The sequence below is a fragment of the Cynara cardunculus genome, assembly GCF_001531365.2.
Source record: "Cynara cardunculus var. scolymus isolate 2C chromosome LG 2, CcrdV1, whole genome shotgun sequence".
NCBI classification, from domain to species: Eukaryota; Viridiplantae; Streptophyta; class Magnoliopsida; order Asterales; family Asteraceae; genus Cynara; species Cynara cardunculus.
Window position 1 is genome coordinate 7,481,556 of NC_037529.1, and position 23,182 is coordinate 7,504,737.

The following is a 23,182-nucleotide window of genomic DNA, read 5'->3' on the forward strand; positions in this document are numbered from 1 at the left end:
CTACAATACGTTGTGAGTATAAATCTTCAGACTAGTGGAGCCAGATATCTTTTTATCTAGTAGCTAAATCGGCAAGTTTAAGATTGATAATTTTGGACGCTTTGTGGGCACTCTGTGGGCACAGTATATAAGAATTCACTTTCGAGAGAAAGGAGTTCTTATAAAAATCCCATGGGTTTCTAACCAAGTCGTTCCTGCTCTATTCTTAAGCAAAGCTTACACCCATACCCATCTTTTAATATTAAAGGTTTATTTCATATTTTAAAGCTTTGCACCAATCAAAACTCAAATATTTTCTCAACCCGAAACATTGTTCAAGAAGTTCATGAAAAGTCTCTGATTCTCAGTAAGTCCAGTCCCTGTGGAAACGATCTTGGTACTATACCACTTTATTACTTGAAGCGATCTTAGTGTCGGCGTGCACTTGCACCGCCACTTTGGGGATTTTATGCCCACTGTGTGCACACTTACGATTTTAGCACATCAGCCTCTATGCCAAATTCATGTGTTATGCAATAAGAATTCTAACAACAACTATGAATGTAGGTAAGTTTGCTAAACCAAACCAAATCAAGCAAGGCGTAGTATATCACATCAGGAGTTGCGGTTTTGTTGTGGGATGCACACATGTCATCTACTCAAAAAGGTAGGCAGATTGTTTTCATGAAGTTAATGACTAACCAGTTGTTTATTAGAGGGTTACCGAGTGAGATGGCAAGCTTACCCGATAAAGGTTTACCGGGTAAAAGACTATTATCAACGATCCATGTTGAAGCAGAGAATCATACCCGTAATTTGTTCTAGGCACCAAGAATCGGTTTTAGTCAATGATCCATAAGAAAACAACTCATGATTTAGAATTAGAACTTATTAAGACATAACAAACAATTCAAATCATCCATTTTCAATTTGATCAAAGACTTTTCCACCAGAATTGAAACAAGTAGGAGCTAATTTGCTCTAGAAAGAGCTTGCGGCCATTGAAGAAAAGCTTCAAAAACTGGGTCTCAATAATCACAATCGATCATAAAATCAATTGTAATCTGGTCAACATAAGTGAACGACGGCTGAATTATATTCTCACAATGAATGGATCTGTTAATGCTTCTTCTTCAAATCCATAATCGAACCATTGACTGGCGGAAGTGGTGTATACAATTCTTAATTCACCAGTTTTTAACAAATTATAACAAGAGATAGAGCTCAAATAAACAGATAGATGAAACTTGGTGGACTTACCTTGGTTTATGATCTTATGAAATGGAGAATAGGGATGGTGATTTGCGCCGACCCGGTGGGGAATCCGGTTCACCCGACCCAAACGGGGATTTCCCGCTACGGGTCTCAGGGCCGGGAATTCTCGGTAGAATCAAACTAAATGATACTATTTATGTGGTTTGACCGGGGTTTTACCGGATTTTGACCGGTGATTGCTAGAGATTTGACCAAGGACGGGATGATAATCCCCGTACCCGCCGGGGACCAGGGCCAGGGGACGTTACTACAAACCGGGGGCGGGTTTTCCTCGCCCTGTTTCCATGCCTAATGGAGAAACCCTATCCGAGAACAATGGAAGAATTTAGATTAGAACTTGTGATGGTGGCGATTGGCATTGGTTCTTCAGATGCCTCCGCAAATTTTGCAGGTGGAAAACATTAAAAGAAAGATCCAAGCTTATGTAAACCGTCTTTGTATGGTTGGAATAAAAAAAATAAACTAAATAATATCTATACTAGATTATAAATCATTTGATAAAAACTCTTAAAAATCATCTTTTATGCATGAAGTACTGCTTATTGATACATATTGCTTAAAATTCAAGATTACAAGTAAACTATACGTAAGTACAACTTATTAAGCTCGATGTTTGAATTCATGTAAGTAACTGTAGATAAATATAATCAAATACATGATAAAATTCTTATTTTAAATATAAAATCTAAAATATAATTAGGATAATTATCGAATTCTAATAAAATACCGAGTTATTATTTTTATAAAAATTATATTATTAAACCAAAAAATAAATTATTCTTATTTTAAATATAAAATCTAAAATATAATTAGGATAATTATCGAATTCTAATAAAATACCGWGTTATTATTTTTATAAAAATTATATTATTAAACCAAAAAATAAATTATTCGTCATGAAACCTAAATTAAATTATAATAAAAGAATTAAATTTAAAGAAATTATACAAAAAAATGAGAACTTTTATATATATTTTTTAATTTTTATGATATCTTCAAAWKTATATTTTATYAAGAAAAAMATTATTGATTGCTCAAAACCACATAAATTCATATTATAACATCGATAGAGACAAAAAATAAAATAAAATGAAACATTGAGATCGAGATATGTCTCGTTATATTGCACAAGTACCCTTCTAGTAATATATAATTAGACACCTAAAGAAGACAAAAGTGGCTAAAACAAGTAAATTATCCATATATATATATATATATATATGGTATATTTCTTTTACAACCTTGTGTATTTGTACAAAGTTTTATATTGAACTACAAATAACATTGTTAAACCTTAAGGATATAAAAAAATATAAGTTTATAATTATATTAATTATTTAATTATAGTTTTTAATATTTTAAAAAGAAAAATATAAGAATTACAAGACACCACTTCTTATTATTTTTACTTTTCCGATTCTATTTTATTTCTCATTTATTATCATGAATTATTTTACTTAATAAATATATAAATTACGAACCAGAGATCGATCTATCGCTATGAATCTTGATCCATCTCACAACAATACGAACCACTCTCTTCACAACAGAGATTGATCGATCTCACAACAGAGGACCGCCTGTGAATCTCGATCCGTCTCACAACAAATACGAACCACTCTCTTCACAACGGAGATCGATCTTCACCGTATTTTGAGGTTAGTGATTCAATTTCTGCAAGTTTGTTTTTTCTTTCAAGCGACAATCTTATGATTGTTGTCGATTTTTTTTGCATAATAGCCACACCATCAGTATATATGTGTGCTTGTCTTGGTTCATCTGCAATAAAACCTAAAAGGCTAAAATTATGTATATACTTAGGGCCGGCCCTGGTCAATAGGCCCAACAGGCCACGGCCCAGGACAGAAAAAGCCCAAGGAATCCATTTTTATGAAGCCCAACATATATATATTAAAAAAAATTACCGTAACCAGTTTACAACTACAATCGGCCTCGCTCTCTCTTTCGTCCTCCACTCTCTCGCCTTGCTCAGTCGCTTGCCGGCTGCCGCACGATTGCACGAACAGATTGACGATTGAAATCTCAAATCACCGTTCACCACCGTCGATCGAATTCTGAAATCACCACACACCACTGTCGATTGACGATTCTAGAGACTAGAAGTACCGAGTACGAGCTGTTGTCTGTTGATTGAAATCACCAGTTCACTTCACCACTGTTGGCACTCGGCAGTCAGCAGTCGGCTCTCGAGTCTCGCCTCTCGCTCTCGCTCTCTCGACTCTCGACCGCTCAAAATCTGATTGATGACTTGTGACTTGTGAGGTTAGGGTTATATACTTTACTTATTTTATGTTTCTAATTCTTGTTTGATTAATTTATAATCTAGATGAAGGTGCCCTCCATTACTCCATACTTAGGTTTTCTTTTAAGCTTTAAAAGTTTAAAGATTACTGTATGTATCATGTATGCCTAATTGCCTAATGCCTACTTAGGTTTTCTGTAAATAACATTACAATGGGACTTGTGACTCTTTCTGGGGCTGTTTCGTTTTGCAATTTCTAAGTAAAATCCATGAAATGAGTCTGGTTACTTCTGTTTGCAGACATTGCTGTGTGTCAAACAGTCAAAGCTTCTGCTGCCATTTGTTAATTGTTGGGGGTTGGCCTAAAGATGTCTATAAGAGTATAAGACTAATAGACCATAAACCTCTTCTTCCTTCCATAAAAAACAACCATTTCTTGTTAGGTTGGTGGCCCAAATTCCTGATTTCTTGTTCACTATATCCTCTAAAGACTTGAAAATGTGAATAGAATTTCCATTCCTTTCCATTTGCTCAAGCCTTAAAATTTTTAGTTTTTAGGGCTGTTTAGAAGTTTTTTAGGAGCTGTTTTGAAGCGGGTTAGTATAGGACAAAGGCTTAAGATTGATGCTTATGTTTTCTTCTTCTTTATCAATTTGTCCATGTTGCTTAATCGTTCCACTTTCTTGGCAATTTCACAACACGAACCACGAATGGTGATGTATTTTATATTTTGTTACACGGGGTTTTGGTTTATGTCCCCCCTGTTGCATCATTTTTGTTATATTTAAAATAAATCGGCGTGGGGATGAGCCTCCTAGATTGACTAGGTTCCAAAACTCCCTTCAAATAGTTTATTTTGGTTTTTATTTACACATATAAGGGACATTTTTTTGACTTTCCGCCATGGTCATCCAAAATCTCAGGACCGGCTCTGTATGTACTGTGTTGTCAGTTATGGGATGTCAAGTTATGTTAAATCGTGTAAGAATTGCTGCCAAATGGTTTCGTATTGAAGTAGATCAAGAGAAAAGGAATTGATTGATATTTTTTTTCTAGAAACTAGCATAAAGGGGCACCCTTTCTTTAGATTGGTCTTGAAATCGTATATTGAATTGGTATGAAGTTCAAAATTGGTCAATTCTTGTATGGGGGCTACATTCACAGCAGTTTAATCGCCGCAAATTAAAGGGAAGTTCAATCCCGCCCGAGCTGCACCGCTTAATTTTCGATTTGGTCATAATCGGGGTGCGGTACCCTCCGGCCTCCGCTTAGGCCTAGGGGGCTGGTTATTCTGAATTCTAGGTTATATTTGCGGTAATTGTTTTTGGTGTTGTTTATTTTCGTATCTAATGATCTTATACAATTTTCTTACTTTCTTGGGTGCATTAATTTACAGGCTCTTTGTCGTTGAATCGTGGTGAACATTGCTTTGTGGAAAAGCTACAACAGATTGCTCGAAAAGGAGGCCGCTTTTCACTTGCAGTGCTCTGGTGATCAGTTGGAATCTAGGGTTCAGTTGATCACCAATAGTTGTTTGTCTTCGGTCGATATCATAGGCTAGGGTTTGTTCCTGAAAATTATATTTTATGAATAATATAGAAGAAGCCTAATTTGGATAGGGTTTTGCTAGCATCTGATAATCAGCTGTTGAAAACCTTTTTTTTTTCTTTTTTTTTTGTTCCCTTTCTGTTTGTAGCGTTGGGCTCAATTATTATGTCCTGGGACATACTGTACCATTAAGGATGATTTATTGTGACGTTTTGTTTATTTGTTTTCTTATTTCTTATATGTTCCTGGTTTTTTGATGAAAATCTAGGGGAGAATTCAAGTAGTTCTCTAAAATTTTGTTCATATCAGACTCAACTTCTTTGAGAAAATTTTCAAATTTTTACCAAGATATGGGTAGCCAAGGCTTCAATAGTCAGAAAAATGGGCAAAGATTGGGTATCACGGAGCCTATATCGTTGGGGGGTCCAAGCGAGTATGATGTGATCAAGACCAATGAACTGGAAAAGGTTTTGTGCTACTTTCACATTCAACTGTTGTTAGCAAACTGTTAGATTAACAAGTACTCAGATATTTGTTTTTTTTCCCTTTGCTTAGTTTTTGGCTGATGCTGGACTGTATGAGAGTCATGAAGAGGCCATAAGCAGGGAAGAGGTTTTGGGACGGCTGGACCAGGTTGAATTATATTTCTAATTTGGATTTTCTGGTTTGATGATTATCGTTGTATGTTTTATTGTTTCTGTGATGTTGCTAAATTGAGCAGATTGTAAAAGTCTGGGTGAAAAAGGTAAGCCGGGCGAGGGGGTTAAATGAACAGCTTGTGCAGGAGGCCAATGCCAAAATTTTCACCTTCGGATCCTATCGTCTTGGGGTATGAGGATTATTCTTGATATATTTCTTTTTCTTTTTGGTGAAAGTAGTGGTTCTCATGTGCAGTTACTTATTATTTAGTGCTTATACTGTTTTCTTAATAACACCTGTTGTTAGTTTTTCTTGTGTCTGATACGCTTATGCAGCAAATAAAATTAATAATAAGCAGTTTTACTCCTTAGGTTTTGGCAGTTGTTATGACCATTAGTTTCTGGTGTTGCAAAATTTGTGATAATGTTGCTGCATTTGACTTGAGTGTATACCAAGAATGCTTATACCATCTTTTGGAAGAGAGAATGATGGTTGCTATTGCCTTTTAGAGTTTCTCTAAAGTTTTCCCCTAACCAAGAAATGATGAAGAAGTTAGATAGTGTCATGCAAGCTAACTAGTTTTGTTTACATAAAACAATCAGTGACGCGCTTCTTATTATAAATCAAGTGTTGGTGATTATTTTCTTTCTAGTTACTGTTATTTCCTATCGTAACTTGTGTAGGGAAATGTTTCTGACATTGAGTTTTGTTTTTTCACTGGGTGCTTGTTCTAAGTCCTATCTGGGTGATTGATCATATGGTTATGCAAAATTTGTGTTTTGACTTTCTTCAGGTTATGTGCCCTATCTTTTGAGGCGATTTCTTGAGGCTTTTTATCTCAAGCTAATTTAGGCAGTTAAAAATGAGATCAATCCTGGTATAACCATGGTTTTCAAAATCGTTTGAGGCGTACGCCTCCAAAACCGCTCATGAGGCGGTGTAACGCCCCAGAATTTCTAAAACAATAAATCGGGTGCCGTTACATTAAAATTAAAACTACCAAGTCTTGAATATGAACTTGAAAGTTAACTTTATATATAACATAGCTTACAATTACGTTGAAGATGAAATACTGGCGGAAATGTAACTCAATAGCTTATAATACAATATAACTTGCTATTGATTAGTAAAATACTACTTCATGCAAATATTCTTCACTTTTTTCCTGAGATACATACATGAGATATATAAGCTGAAAAGCTTAGTGAGTAGTTATGGTTTCATGAATAAACAATTTTCATGATGCTTAACATTTTGTGAATAGTAATTCACTGAAACCGTTGATCATGCACAAAATAATCTTTTTATCATATGCATAAACATTCTTTTGAGATTTCACTTGGAACATGTAAGTATGCCATACTTGTCTTGAGGTTTGCTAACCCCCGGGTCCATAAAAGGCTCCCCTATAAGGTCCGTTTGCAAGTCATCCCTTCTTGTAATATTCTGTATGTTGGATATTTATGGTCATACATAACATGTAAAAACTTTCATGCCTTGTGTAACACATAGCATGTAAACATTTTCATGCCTTGGTGTAAAACACATACTTGTATCACAACATGTCATGCATATCTTGTATAACATTTCCATGTAAAGCAAACATGCCAAAAAATCTTGTAATGCATAAAATACTTTTATGTAGCATGTATGTACCTCATAAATCTCATAAGTACTCACTTTGATTATGCCTAGCTTTTCCTTAATTCCTTTCTTCAAGCTTGATTAACATAAAGAGAGAGATTTTCTTGTTTTTTTGCTATGGAACTAATGGTAACACTTCAACCACTATTTATAGGTGAATTCATTGCATCAACTACTTGTTCTTTTTGCTCTCAGACATGTACTCTTATGGGAGTTTTACACCTCCTACTTGAGGATAAGAGAATCTTAACACCTCATGCTTCTAGGAAGAGAATCCTGACACCTCATGCTTCTAGTATTTCTTTGTCATGCTTCTTAGACTTGCCTTGTAATCAAATAGTCTTGCCAACTTATGCTTTTAGCCTTTACAACTCATTATTAGCTTGCTTAGTCATGCTTACTAGTCTTGCTTAATCATCACATAGCTTRCCAACACWCTTCTAGCTTTTACATCTCATCCCCTTAGGCTTGATTTCTCAATCTTTTCCTTGTAAGCTACTTGCCTTATAAATGTGAGAGATTAATAAATGCTACAGCTGTTGGCAGCTTTTTAGAGTACTTAAATTACTCATAATATGTGTATTTAAGGCATAAAACATTTAATTTAACCGATATGAGGCTTAAGCCTCAATTGGTGAGGCAGTGCCTTGAGGCGTTGAGGCGTGAGTCGTTTCTGAGGCGCATGCCTCCTAAACCCTATTTTTTCCTTCTCCATTTCTGACTTTTTCCTCTCTCAAGAAGATATTTATCTCAAAGGCCAACCCAAAATGTAAGTTCTTTTTAGTTTGTGTCCATATTTTTAGTTTATGTATAATATATTATATTATATATATATTTAGTCAAGTATATATGTTCTATATCATGTATAATGTATTTTCTATATGTATAATGTATTTTCTATATTATATTCAGTTTTCTGTATAATTTTTCTGTTTTTTGTGGATTTGAAAGATGAAAGTGTTAGTGATTATGGATACAATTGTGGAGCTATACAACTTGATCATGCTAGGGGAACTATAAGTTGTAGAATGATATGTTTTTAGACTTATAACTACTATTTTATGAATCTATGAGTTTAAAGTTTGGTATGGAATTATTTTTGCTTACTATTAATATTTATGAATTTTATTTGTTTTACGCCTTGAGGCTTGCGCCTCGGACCGCCTTGAGGCTACGCCCCAGGGCGTGCAAGGCAAACGCCTCGAGTCCCGATTCCGCTTTTTAAAACCTTGGGTAGAATTGGCATATTTATGGCCAACCGATTTGATCTTTTCCACATACTCAAATCTCTTCCATTACTACCATGATAAATCGTGGTTGGTCTCTACTTCCAATGATTCTCACCTTCTCGGTGTAAGTTTTCTCTCTTAATTGCTGCATCCGCATGTGCCTATTGTAGATGCCTAAATCATCTCATGTAATGTTGCACTTTGTTGCCGTTTGTCCCCCTCAACATATTTTGCCATGCATCTTCTGTTTTTTTTTGGCAAACATTTTGTCTTAGGCATCACATTTGTTTTAATGAACTTGCCTTTTAACAGAACATCCCAAACACAAGCATCTAGAAGCCAATCTAGCATTTAATCCTCCCGGTTCTGTCCTATAACTAACATTCTCAATGATCTTCCAATCTATTGGTAAAATTCAAATATAATCTTTCTGAACACTTTTTATGGGGAAATACTTATCACGTTTTCCATTATCCATTTATCCTATCAACATTGTCAAAGTTTATTTTGCTTCTGTTTTGCCTAATGTAGATTCTATGTTGTTTCTCCATACCTTCAAAATTTGCATTAATCTCGGGGTAGTCTTGTCATCCAAAACACTAGATTCATCGGCAAAAGCGTACATCTTTGTATGTTCTTTTGGAGCTTGTCTGGAGCTGAAACAAAAGGATGACTACTTGACGCTCTTCATTAGTCTGAGCATACGGTAATCATAGTTGTGAAAAGGGCGAGCTGAGGCGCATAAGGCGCAAAGGACTGGGCTTTTTCCATGTTAAGGCGAGGAAAGATACCGAGGCGCACCAAGGCGCAGCGCCTTGGCTGAGGCGCAAAATGGGCTTAGGCGCACCTTATACAGATCTGCTCTAAATTCAAATAATTTTCTTTTCTCTTAGACTTCTACAAAAAAATGTTATTAAATAAGACAAAACCTAATATTAATTATGTCTTCTAACCTCCTAAGACTTCTAGAAAAAAGAGTTATTAGATAAGTTATTCAATTTTCTATTCAATTCTAATCAGTCATCTCCTAAAAATACCTCCCATGCATTGTACTCTACCTCACGACTTTAAACCTTATACTTCTTCCTCACAGCTCTCTTCTAGAATCTGGATTTCTGGTTGCTGCTTTGGAGGCTTAAACCTTATTGAGATATGTTTGATATTACTACCTTTTGGAAATTGAAATTGAACTATGTTTTATATAATGGTATTTGAGTTGATATTACTACTTTCTATATAATGGTATTTGAGTTGTGTATTACTATGTGTGTGTGTGTATATATATTATTTTTTCATACGATGTGCCTCGCATTCATGAGGCCCACACCTCGCGCCTGGACCTCGCGACTTGTCCCCTGGACCCCTTTGCGCCTAAGTGTGCCTTGCACCTTTAACAACTTTGACAGTAATAGGAAAGACATTTGTATGCTATTGTGCTTGTTGCTACAACATGACACGTACTTTTGTTTCTTTTGCTTGGATTTCCTTTTTTCAAAAGACAACCACATTACTCTTGTTGGCACTTCTTCTCTAAGTCGATAAACACCAAAAAACTACCATTATTTAAAGCAAACCTCTTCATTTATTGATGCGACATTCTCTCTGTCTGAAGATAACAAATAAAAACATGGTGAATGATATATGGTTTTAAAAAGCAGATGAGGCGCACCCGTACGTCTTGGTGGTTTGAGGCGTACGCCTCTCTACAAAGGCTAAGTTATTAAAAAAATGACCGAAACCATCTCGAGTTCTTGTTTGAAAACCTTTGTGAGTTCTTCTTTTGGTTCTCCTAAGCCCTTGCTATTCATCTATTGCCCTTACTTCTTGGGTTCCATTTTTCTCCCATTTTCTTCTTCGATTCTTCTCTAGTTCACCATAGTATCACATGTATGTATATACACTTCTTTTATATTTAGTCTCTAAGGGTCCCTTCAAATCTTCCACGTGTCAATGTCATAATGCCACTTCTACTCCCACTTTTACTCCTACTTTGTTGATATATACATATATATTATATTAATAAATCAACATATCTTTCTTTTGTTACTATATCTATATTTCGTGATTGAAAAAAGTGTATATAGATTCTTTTTGTAATTTAGTATGATATATATGTTTTGTGTCTAGTACTCCAGTGTGTGTGTGTGTGTATTGCATATTTTTGTGTGTATAATGTGGCAGTGGAATGTAGATTTGTATATATATTGTATATAAGGAGTATATATTTGTGTAGTGTATATATATATATATGTATATTTCCGCCTCGGGGATTACGCCTCGACGTCCAATTCCACTTTTTAAAACCATGGAATGGTACTTTGGTTACCTCCTTTAGGGTTCTCCAAACCTTTTGCAAGAGATATTGATGCCCTTAAGGTTTTTGTGCGTTCATCCTTTGTAGAGAGATTCCTTCATGTTAAACACAAATGCAAATCTTCTATTGGTATCTTTAGAAAAGCTATCGAGTTCTCTTATCACTTGTCACAATACTATTTTGTTTGACGACTTACTAAAATAACCCCTTTGTTGCTTGTAACATCATAGTACTTGATAAAAAATTCTTGCATCTCATCCTTGATGCCGTTGATGTAACTTAGATCTCTAGCTTTAATTTTACTTAGCTTAGCAACCTTATTTTACATGAATTTCTTCTATTTGGCACTTAGTTTATCTTAATGGTTTAGCTTTTGGCGCTTCTTATTGCTTGCTCAGTTTCTCTTTAGGCTAGTTTGTTGTTTTCTGTACTCTTGTCAAGTGTTTGGGACAATTAAGTTAACTCGCAAGTGTACGAGGTAAAAGATCAAATTTGAAAAAGTCTTTCTCACTATTTAGAACAGTGGAGCTTTCAGATCGAACCAGTATTGCTATCCGAGCTCTCTTATTGAATTTCTCGTTCAATGAGCATTCTCGATATAATGCCAAGTAATATAGATTAGTAAATTCGAGTATCACGGGGATTGCTCTACTCTCTTAATTGTAAAAGTTTAGTAAATAGCACCAAAATTAACAGTTTAATAATTGTGTTGGGTGATTAACAAACTACTTTACTTAAGTAGTTTCTAACTAAAACGAAGCTTAAAGCTGAACCACGAAATCATTTGTTAACTGCAAATAAACCAAGTCACTTAAATTTCAAAGTTCAACACACACACAACTTACATGAGTGATACTAGGAATTAGATCTGTTTAAACAAATGAGATTTGGTTGAAAGAGGGGCTCCTAATTTATTTCATTAGTTTTGTTGAATCCACACTAAAAATGTACATATTTAGCTGACACACCCCTCTAATACCAACAATCTCTCGAACTTGTTGAACTCACCAACTAATACTCGTATTCTTGTGGTGTGTGTGTGCACTAATTAGTGGATAAAGCACAATGTAAACAAAAGATGCAAGAACTAATATATTCCTATATTAGCTTCTATGTTTTGTCTCTGTATCACACCTTTCATTTCATTTTGACCAGACACCCTAGATCGATCCTTCCACTCATTATTCTAAGATGATAAGTTATAAAAAAAGTAAAAAAGTTGTCATTCAAAAGACCAAGTATAAGTACAACTCAATAATGAACTAAACCTGTATATTCCTAAGAATTCCATACAACAAAACAAAGTCTCCCGTTCAATCAATCCTCCAGTTGAATCACTCACTCTTGTTGGTAACAAAATAGCATAATGGGCTCAACTTCATATTCACTGTTCAAGATTTTCAACAAGAAAATCCAATTACAAACCTAACAAGAAATATGCTCAAATTACTTAAAAAGAGAATTCCCTGAATAATGTGTAGGGGGTTGCAATCAGATTTTGTAGGTCCTCGTCTTTATCTAGTTCAGCTCTTCAAAAATGCTTTCGATGAAGAACTTGACGATGTCTCATGAAGAAGCAGAAGGATGCCTCTCCTTGTCAGTCTTTTTGGCTGGTAAAAAGATGATGAACCAATAATCAAAGTCGTCTGCTTTTTCTCCTCTATTTTTTCCAGTAGTCTAAAAAATAAGGATGAATTCTCTCCCAAAGCAAAACTCGGTTTTTTTTTTCCTTCTCAAGATACACAATTTTTTAAATAAGAAGTGATCCATAAATCTGATGATGAGATTTGCTTCCATATTTAGCCCTACTTTTTTGCTTTTGTGTACTTGTATCCAAAAATGGGTTTTTTTCTTTTTGCAAACTCCCTGTTCGAATAAATTGTTCCTGCTCCCGAGGCGCCTTCCACGAATGCGCATCCCTCCTATGTTCTACATGGACTATGCAGATTAGATGAAATATCACTGCCTGGTTGGCACGGTCGTGCTGATATCTGCACTGATTTGGCACGTACTGTGCAAGATAAACGGTTTTCTTCTGTCCGATTGGCACAGTACTGTTTATGCCAATCTCTTTACAAATGCAGCATGGACCAGGTGATGCTACTGCTGATGCTTCATGGATTCATCAACACACTTGTATCTGTGTGAGTCTTACCTCTTGAATTCCAACAATTCTTCAATCAACTCCTCTTGTGTTGCATGTGAAGGCGAGGCTTGGAACATCAGAGAGCTCTTTGTAGTTGGGCTCAATATTGGGCTTAGGAGAGGGTAATCTGAGTCTGTTACTAGGGAAAGAATCCATTCACTCCGCTGTGTAAAGAGGACTTCTTTCTATACGTCTGCCAAGACATCCTTTTTTCTTTGTTGTTGGCCTGCCCAGCGGATTTGTTGAACTTTTCAGACACTACATTGTGCTTCATAGGCATTTCCATACTGTAGTACACTAAAGTAGAAATCTGAGGTTGATCTTTTCTTTTCTCCAGAGAACAGAAACATATCTGGTTCCATGTAGTTTGTAATTGAATTTTTTTGGCACTTAATACTAAAAAAAATTGAGTGCCAAAGTAGTCTGATATATGGAAAACCAGACATGGTGATTAAGATCCTTTTACAGAAGTTAACATACAAAAGGATTCCTGTTCCTTATTGACTCGGCTTATTCTTTGAACTTTGGTCTTTCTACCTCGTGTGATTTACTCTATAGAGGATAGGGTTGGGTTCTAATGTAACCTTCTTGCAAGGTGATCTATAACGATGGTATGCCATTTCATGTGCTGCTCCAAACTTGATGAATTTCATCTGTATTTTTGTTATTTAGTTGTGATACAAGTTCTGCAAGTTAATTCTGGCCTCACCTTATCATATTTTTTTGTTTATTGATAGGTGCATGGCCCTGGTGCAGATATCGACACACTGTGTGTTGGACCTAGACATGCAGCACGAGATGTAAGATCTGCTCTATTCTTATTGCTAATCTTGTAATTTTATTGCCCCTGATGAACATCAACTCACTAATGGTTGTATGATTTTTCCACAGGAAGATTTCTTTGGTGAGCTCAAAGGAATGCTCTCCGAGATGCCTGATGTTACGGAATTACATCCTGTGCCTGATGCTCATGTTCCCGTGATGAAATTCAAGTTGAATGGGGTTTCAATAGATCTTCTTTATGCAAAACTTTCACTTTGGGTTATACCTGAAGTAAGTAGGTCAAGCTTTTTTATCGTCTATCTTTGATCTCTAAATGTAACTGAAAAGCAGTTGGTATAAACCCAAACAGAATGATTCATCCTTATGGCTTGCAACCAGAAGCATCTGTGTAACATGCCACCAACTAGATTTTAAATGTATACACAAAATTATTTATTGCTTGGACTTGTATAAGGAAGAATACCCATACTTCCCAAGGCATGAGTTGGATGTATTGCTGCAATAGAGGTTACTGGCAGTGTTTTAAACTGATATCTGAGCACACATAAAATATTGTTAAGAGCTAGAGGTAATACCCATGCTTTCCCCACAATTTTGACTTGCCTGAGTGAGTAACTGGATTCTATCGGCAGTCCTTTGATCCAACTTCAAGCATTTAGGAAAGAGAAACCAACAAAAACTGCAGCTTTTTCTGGAGATGGTTGCTGTAACATCTGCTGAAGTCGTGCAATACAGTTGGATGTGGGTGAATAATAAATGTGTATATTTGTATCAGATATTGAGCAATTGAAGCAGGCCAAACTGGCCAAGGACTAGTTTTACTTTTGCTCTTGGTGAAGGTGCTGGCATCTTGTGCTATGTTACCTAGGGTGTAAACATCTAACTGTCAACCCTGTGCAATGCATTGTCCTTAAAGCCATTCAGCCTGCAGACACAGGGTGGAGCCAATATTGTAGACATTATGAAATTACGTTTCAGGCACCAAGCAAGCAACCGTCTTGAAACATAGGCTGTGTGGACCATGGAATATATTAAAGATATGTGATGATATAGCATAGAAATGTGAACATCTTGGTTGCTAATGAGTTATATATTGCAGGATTTGGATATTTCTCAAGACTCAATACTGCAAAATGCAGATGAGCAGTCAGTTCGGAGTCTTAATGGATGTAGAGTTACTGACCGGATCCTGCGTTTAGTGCCTAATATTCAGGTATTGCCAATTGCTTCTTTGTTTCTATTTGATTTTGTGTATTTTAATAGTTGCTAAATCAACTTAGGTACCATAGTTAGCCTGGCAGATAAGTAGTTTTAGGGCATCATTTGGTTTTGTGCTATTTCATTTATGTGATGTCTGCTACTTCTATATGTGCATTTCGTTGTTAGTTGATTCTGTATTGTTTTTCCTGTTGTAGAATTTCCGCACAACATTAAGATGCATGAGGTTTTGGGCCAAGCGACGTGGCGTTTATTCAAATGTATGTCCAGGTTTTTCATAATCAAGATTCCATGTTTGATCGCTAAATAGGATTTGGTAGTTCAATGCATCTCCTTTTTTTTTTGTCAGGTTGCAGGATTTCTAGGTGGCATAAACTGGGCTTTGCTTGTTGCACGGATCTGCCAACTGTATCCTAATGCTCTGCCCAATATGCTAGTTTCTCGATTCTTCAGGGTCTACACTCAGTGGCGATGGCCAAATCCAGTAATGCTCTGTGCTATCGAGGAAGGATCACTTGGATTGCAGATTTGGGACCCAAGAAGAAACCATAAGGACAAATACCACTTAATGCCTATTATTACTCCAGCTTATCCTAGCATGAACTCTAGCTACAATGTCTCATCAAGTACTTTACGAATAATGACTGAAGAGTTTAAGAGAGGTCATGATATTTGTGAGGTACGATCATTCAATTAAACTTATGTGTATCTTCTGATTTTGAGCAAAACAAGGCCCTCGTCTATTAGGATAAAGTATAGCTAGAACTATTTTTACAATTATTGATATATGCATAGCGTAATGTTTGCTGCCTGCTCTCTTTGCTAGTGACTGTACTTTTCATGACCCCAGAACCATGGGCTTCTTCAAGTGCATTCCTTTCCATTTTACCTCTTTTGTAATTGTACTTTCTAATATTTGTGTCTGATATTTTTTTATTGTGTTTTATCCATAATCAACTGAATTTGAATTTGGTGATCAAGGAGTGAAACCCTGAAAGTAAAAAAAGGTTCTTTAAACTTCATATACTTTCACATTTGGATTTTCGATCTTTACTAGCAGGTTATTATGATTGATGTTGTGCATGCTCCCTCTCAATGTGTGAATTGGTGAATTATTTTGCGCTTCTCTTCTAACAAGTATGTGAAGTCACTTTGATAGTTGAGAACTGGGCAGTGTGTTAGTGGAACATCAATCTGGCCTTTGTAGCAAATCATTCTGTATGTGTACCTCCCGACAACAAAGCCTGAAAGTTTCTTGTCCCCATGAGCCCCCGGCCCACATAAAAAGGGATCAGACAAAGAGTAGTGTTAATGTTGATGATCAGATCACATCCAAGTTTGATACTTGACAGATTACTTGGTCTACTTTGTGATGGATTTCTCTTGTAATTATTTTTTTCTCGTGCAGGCTATGGAGTTAAATAATGGTAGTTGGCTTGAACTTTTTGAGCCCTATCGTTTTTTTGAAGCATACAGGAATTATCTGCAGATAGATATAGCTGCAGAGAATGATGATGATATGAGAAACTGGAAAGGCTGGGTGGAATCTCGCTTGCGCTACCTTATTCTGAAGGTGATGCATTACATTTTTAGTTTTATTCTGGTGTTGCTTTTGGAGCATTTTCTTGTCCATTTCTAACTTCTTTTGCATCTGCGAATCTAGATTGAGAGAGATACCTTCAAAATGCTGCAGTGCCACCCACATCCACGGGACTTTTCAGACAATTCAGATCCCTTCCACTGCAGTTACTTCTTAGGTCTTCAACGAAAAGAGGGTGTTCCCGTCAATGAAGCCAAGAAGTTTGATATACGATTGACAGTTGATGAATTTAAAGCCAATGTTGGTTCATATTCATCATGGAAGCATGGAATGGAGATAAATGTAACCCATATTAGGCGTAGGGACATTCCTGCTTTTGTTTTTCCTGGTGGTATCCGGCCTTCTCGACCCGCCAGAGTGAGTGGAGAGGGGAGGCGGGTCCCAGAAACAAGCGCTACTAGCAGTGTGGATGCCGGAAGTTCGGTTGATGGTAATGTCGTTGATACATCAGATGATGTGAGGAAGCGAAAGCGGGAGGAGGATGAGATGCACGCTAAGGTTACAGCTGCTAAGCTTGTGATTAATGAAGGCCCATCAAACAAAGAATTCAGTGTGGCTGGTCCTTCTGTTGGTACTGTTACTGTTACTTCTTTGCTAGGAAACTCTAAAGACACTAACATGAGTGGAGATGTCTGGAGACAAATGATCCAAAGTCATGTAACTGATCAAGTAGGAACATCTGGAGTTCAAACTGAGCTTCTGTACCAGAACAATGCAGATATCAATGGTCCATTAAACTCTAGAGAAGCAGAGAAGCTCGCAATTGAGAAGTTAATGTCTGGTCCATATGAATCCCATCAGACTTCCCCACAAGAACTTGAGGAGCTAGAAGAACTTGATAATAATAGTCAAAATAAAATTTTGGGTGGGACTGCAATAGGAAATGACATGGAATCTTCAGCCACTAAAGAAGTAGCTAGTTCGATGACAATTAGCAATACAACAGGTGCCTCTTCCAGTTTGCAGTTGAATGGGAACTTAGAAGAGCTTGAGGTTAGTTCAAATAATTTATTCTCATTGCATGTAAATCTGCTTTTTCTTGAAGTGTTGTTTGTATATCTCAAACAGCACTATCCAGATACCTTTGTATGATCTCTAATTTGTGCATCCTATCTTGAAACATCAATCATTCTAACTCTCTTTGCTATCTTCTGCACCTTGCTCTGTTGAAAATCTGCAAGAAATTGATAAAATAATTACATCCAAGTATATGGGTAAGGGAAAACGAATTTCAAATAGCATGTTCATATGTACAGAAAGAAACTGTATGTTACTGATTTATTGGAGTCAGTTGCAAAGTAGTTGATTTTTTAGATGAACAAGACTGATAGAATTTATGAGGGAGGTCGAGAGAGATGAGACTTACATATATAATGGAAGTTATAATTGTACAATCATACAGTATGTTAATATGTTATACATACATCTGATAGCATCAATATCGTTCTAGGCTCTTATCTTCTTGAGGAGCTAATAAGAAGTAACTCTCATTTGTCTTCTATCCCCTATTTTTTTATTACTTTGAAAGAAGTTGTAGCCTCAATTAATAACAGGCTCTACCTAGTTGTGAATTTCAGTAGAGATTTTGCTTTTCACAGAATGTGCTTCTTGTACGATTTGAATCACAAAGCCGTCAACCCTGCTTTTTGGCTAACCTTGGAAAGGATATTTCTGTTTTCTTCTCCTATGCTCTTCGACCTTGTGTTTCTTTTTCTGTCCACTGAAAAACATGCTTCTAGTACAAAAAGTCACGTGATTTACAATAAAGGGAAGAATGAGATTTCTTTCTTAACATTACTCAGATCTGGAAATTTCTATATTATGTTTTGAGCCAATAGACAGTGGGCTACAAGCTATTCGTACTTGAATGAACTGAAGCATCAATTTACGCAGTTTATGTAAAGCTTCTGTCAATATAGCTTTTCAAATCTAGCATATATGTATCTCTTCTTTTCACACACTTTTCACTAGGAGGTCATAATGGAAAAAGCCACTCTACAGTTTAAGGTAGAAATCAAATTTACATACAAATCACCCCCCCCCCCCCCCCGGGGTGGGGCATGGGATATACTGGGCTGGTTTGGTTTGGTTTGGTTTATGTATATCTTCTGGCACCCTTCCAGGGAGTTCAGCGTAGCACTTGCATGAATTTGGACACACTTTCCAAGGTGAAGGATCGTATGAGGAGAGTTAAGGTGAGAAACATAAGAAAGGATCTGGACCCTTGATCACCTTTAATCTCAAACCAATCCATGAATCTCGCTTGATACGGCGATTGATCTGGTGCATCTCGTCTCGGTGCATCTCACCCTAATGTGCATCCAAGGGTCGAGATCCCTTCATACGCTTCTCATCGGAACCCAATCTCACTTTCCAAATGGTCATGTTTTAATATTTTCATAAATTTTTGTACTGGATCTTTCAGTCTTCTTAGCCATGGTAGACTGGTAGTAAAACAAGTTGCAAAAATTGTTAGTCATTTAAAATGTTTCCATTATGCTTTTTCATCTTGCATATCTTTCTTAGTTACATTACAACTTACAACTGTCCCTATGCTGATGTATTGATATATGCACATATATACATGGTTTATGTAATTTGCCGATGCCTTGTTCTCACAATTTTTTTTGAGCTAGAGATAGCTTGTGTCATCAACACTTTGACAAGCACTATTTATCGTGTTAGGGTCCACAACACTCTCATTTGTGTGCATATGTATATTTCAAATGCCATCTCCCATATGTGTAATACATGATGAATAATTCACATATGCACAATACTTGAGTGACTTTGTTATTGATATTGTTTTCTAGTGTAGTCTTTTTAACATTTGCAAGATTGGTATAACTCTTGACATTTCTTTCATTTCTCAACTTTTCTCTAAAGGCCCCTGAACTTGCTGCACCCTTTCCAATGGCTACTCATGCTACAGCTGCAGCGCAGAAAAAGCCAGTCATCAGGTAATTTTTAGTTTGCTTTTATATAGCCTAAAGAATTTTTTTGATTTTCTTTTCTTATTATCTGATCAACTAAAAGCAACCAACTTATACACTCCCATTGTCCTAAAATAAATGCAACATTTAAATTGAGATGGAGGGAGTAGTATTTTGGGAGCGTTTGACCAATTATCAAAGATAATGACGAATCTTTCCATATTATATATAACTACAGTAGGTGGTTTTGCTTTAGTACTCCATCCTGAAACCGGTAAATAGATCCACTTTTAAGTGCATGACTTTCTGATAAATTTTGCATTCTTGTGTTAGAAAGAAGCATTCCTCTATTAGGCAGGGGCATTCTTAATTCTGTCAAAAGGCCATGCATTTATTGGAAAAAATCTATGAAACGGTTATTCTCCTAAATAACCGGTCCTTATAGGGGGCACAACACAGAATCTAATAAAAAAGTTCGTATATCTATTGGTCATAATCAATCAAGAAAGCAAAAGTAGAGAGGATTAGTTTGATTCTCTAAAAAAAAAAGTCTGATGTTCTTCGTCTTAGTGTGAGTTGTGGTGTAAGCATCTCTAATGGGCAACACCAAATCTTACACCAAAATGTAAGATTCTACATATATAACTTATTTATCTTTTCCTATTGTTGTAAAATTAAAATTTTGGTGTAAACAAATGGTGGTGCACCTAATTTGCTGTCCCATTGTTGTTATTTGATGTCAAATTTGGTGTTCCCATTGGAGATGGTGTTGCTAATCTTCTGTTGTTTACAGGTTCAGTTTTACTTCATTGGCCAAGGATACTGGCAACAGCACTTGAAAGTGGTCTGTGACAAATGGAGTTATACTATGTTGATGATCATGTAATGCCCCGTCCCCTTCTCCCTCCGTTACCAGAGAAACCAAAGATCAACTTTGCGGTTCATTGTATAGTAATGAAATGTTCATCGAAGTAACCCTACATTTCTCTTGTTTAAATTCCAATTTTCAATAAGGTTTTTATGGTATTTGCAGTGCAGGATCACCAAGGAAATTCTTTTGTGTTGGTTCTTACATGTATTTTGCTTCAATGGATTTCCGATCCTTGTTCCAAAATGTACAAGTGATAATAGGGCTGCACAAAAGCAGATAAATATTCAAAAATCCATTGAATACTTCAATTCTTGTTCTAAGGCAAATACGAGATTTGTTTACCTCTTAATAGTTCTATTTGTCTCAAAAAAATATATACAGAACTCGAATTCTCGACTTACCTCCAAAAATAGAAGATAGAAACAAAACAAGGGAATATGACTCGAGAAAAAATGAAGACAAACTAACGGAAATGTGTTATGGAGGAATTCACTAGTCGCTTTGTTCAATTATTGCTATATTTTGTACCAACAAAAGTTGGAATATGATCCAACTTTGGTTCTTTGATAACCATTTATCCAACTAATTAAAATATACACTATATTATAAATAAAGTATTTGACAAAAACTTTTAAAATCCACTTTTTATACATAAAATAATATTTATTAATGCATGTTACTTAAAACTCAAGATTACAGTAGATTGTGTGTAAGTAATTTATTAAAGCTCCATATCTGAATTCATGTAACTAACTGTAGACAAACATAATCAAATACAGGATAAACATCTCATTTTAAATATTAAAAATCTAAAATATAATTAAGATAATTATTAAGTTCTAACATAATCATTATCTTTATAAAAAATTATATTATTAAACCCGAAAAATAAATTACTTCGCTATTAAACATAAATTAAATTATAATAAAAAATTGAATTAAAGAAATTGTACAAAAAATGAGAACTTTTAAATAGTTAATTTGTTATTGATATCGATATATTTTTCAAATTTTTATATCTTCAAAAATAAAAACATGATCTTTATTAAAACTATATAAACCGTACTATATCAATAGAGACAAAAAATAAAATGAAAAAATGAAACATTAAAGTGAAGATGTATTTCGCTGCTTTACACGAGTACCGTTCGAGTTTTAAATAAAATACGATTTTGATTTTGAAATATAAGTCAACAATTTTAAATGTTATCATGAAAATATGTGAAAATAAAGATAAAGAAAAATTATTTGTCACATTTTTCTTTTTAATTATTTGTTATGAAAACATACTTTAACCTGAAAGATTTAGGGACTATTTGGCAGTTGCTAAATGATTTAATGTATAATGATTAAGTGGTCAGAATGATTAAGAGGATATGGTGCAAAATGAAATATAATTGTTTGGTAATTATTTACAACAATAATAATTTACAAATCACGTAAAATAATTTAAAACATATAATAATTTTTTCAATTAAATTGATAGTAGTAATGTTTGCCTTTTCTTTATAGAATTTGGCATTCCATGGATATGGAAATGGAAGCCAATCTTTGGCTATGATCATTATATGATCCCTTGTCTCAAACGTCAAGGACTTTCAAAATATTGGGAGAAATTAGATCGTATGTGTCCAAACTCCTCTTCTCTTGAAGGAGCAGATCTGTATGACGCCATCGTCAAGAAAATTCAACTTTATAAGAAAGATTTCGAAGATCGCCAACAGACATCTTCGCATTCGGAGATTCCGAGTCCCTTCCAACAACTCTCTCAGAAATATGCTGGTACCTTGTCCAATTTGATAGATCTACGGGTTTGGATCTTAGATCTATTAAAATTGGTTTTTATAAGAATAGTCTCATTAATATCTTTATCAACTCTTTTACATCTTGGGTTAAGAGTAAATAAAGGCTTGAAATAGATTCTATAACATATACAGAAAACTTCTGTCCCTGCAGAATAGTTATAACCATGAGTTTTAACATTCAAAGTCAAAGCATCTAAAAGGTTAACATCTGTTAAAGATAAACTCAGGTTAGGATAAACATCAAAATAAACAGGGCCATGGGCCAAACTGGATTGGATCATTCCAATYAAGGATTGTTGCCAATTAAGATTTCTTCCATCTCTAAGAGCTGCAAGAAAACTTTCTGGTAATCCTACAAGAGTGAGCGGTTTAAACGCAATTTGGACAAGACCAATATGCAAAAACTTATGAGTTTTGAAATAAGGCATGATATCTTTTTTATTTAAAAGACGAATCATCATTTCATCCTTRTGAAGAGGAATCGAAGATTCCGTGGTTTTAACAATATGTTTTAAACCAAGCTTTTCAAAAGTGCCTATTTTATAAATGAGTTTAGGCTCAACTCTGGGAATGGTCCAATGATCAAGAAGATCAAGATGTTGAGGAATATCATATTCCTCTGTCATACTGTTATGTCTATGTCCAATTCGACGATCCTCGCAATATTCCCTATACTGAGACCAGACCTCTTTTAAGGTCTCAATCACTATCTCATGGCATTCATAGCTTTATTTCTCCTTTTGGGACTAAAGCAAGCCAGCCATCCTTAGTCCAGCCTTCTAGGGCTTCGACCTCGTATTTACGAGACACTCAAACTCATTCTTCTGAGCCAGAAGAGCATATTGAATCCTCCTCTCGGCAGCCTTTTGATGAACTTAGAGTTCATAAAAATGGTATTGTTCATAACAATCCAGTTGCTCAAGTAAGTAACAGAC

The 23,182-nt window shown here is 35.5% G+C and overlaps 1 protein-coding gene across 5 annotated transcripts; it reads left to right on the forward strand.

Moving 5' to 3' along the window:
• The first annotated feature begins 3,186 nt into the window (after positions 1–3,186).
• LOC112507850 (nuclear poly(A) polymerase 1) lies at positions 3,187–20,631 on the forward strand. 5 transcript variants are annotated; one of them, XM_025112579.1, is made up of 14 exons: positions 3,187–3,537; positions 4,914–5,079; positions 5,334–5,532; positions 5,621–5,698; positions 5,787–5,894; positions 13,775–13,837; positions 13,929–14,090; positions 14,920–15,033; positions 15,236–15,298; positions 15,388–15,717; positions 16,447–16,611; positions 16,702–17,631; positions 19,525–19,598; positions 20,365–20,631. In XM_025112579.1, exons 3-14 carry the CDS (start codon positions 5,416–5,418, stop codon positions 20,408–20,410), a joined length of 2,250 nt encoding a protein of 749 aa, XP_024968347.1. In that variant the 5' UTR covers positions 3,187–3,537; positions 4,914–5,079; positions 5,334–5,415; the 3' UTR covers positions 20,411–20,631. The 5 variants fall into 5 exon arrangements, with proteins under 5 accessions (XP_024968347.1, XP_024968350.1, XP_024968349.1 ...); XM_025112582.1 differs by having other exon boundaries at positions 5,375–5,532; XM_025112581.1 differs by lacking the exon at positions 3,187–3,537 and adding an exon at positions 4,185–4,831 and having other exon boundaries at positions 4,914–5,532.
• Positions 20,632–23,182: the final 2,551 nt, after the last annotated feature.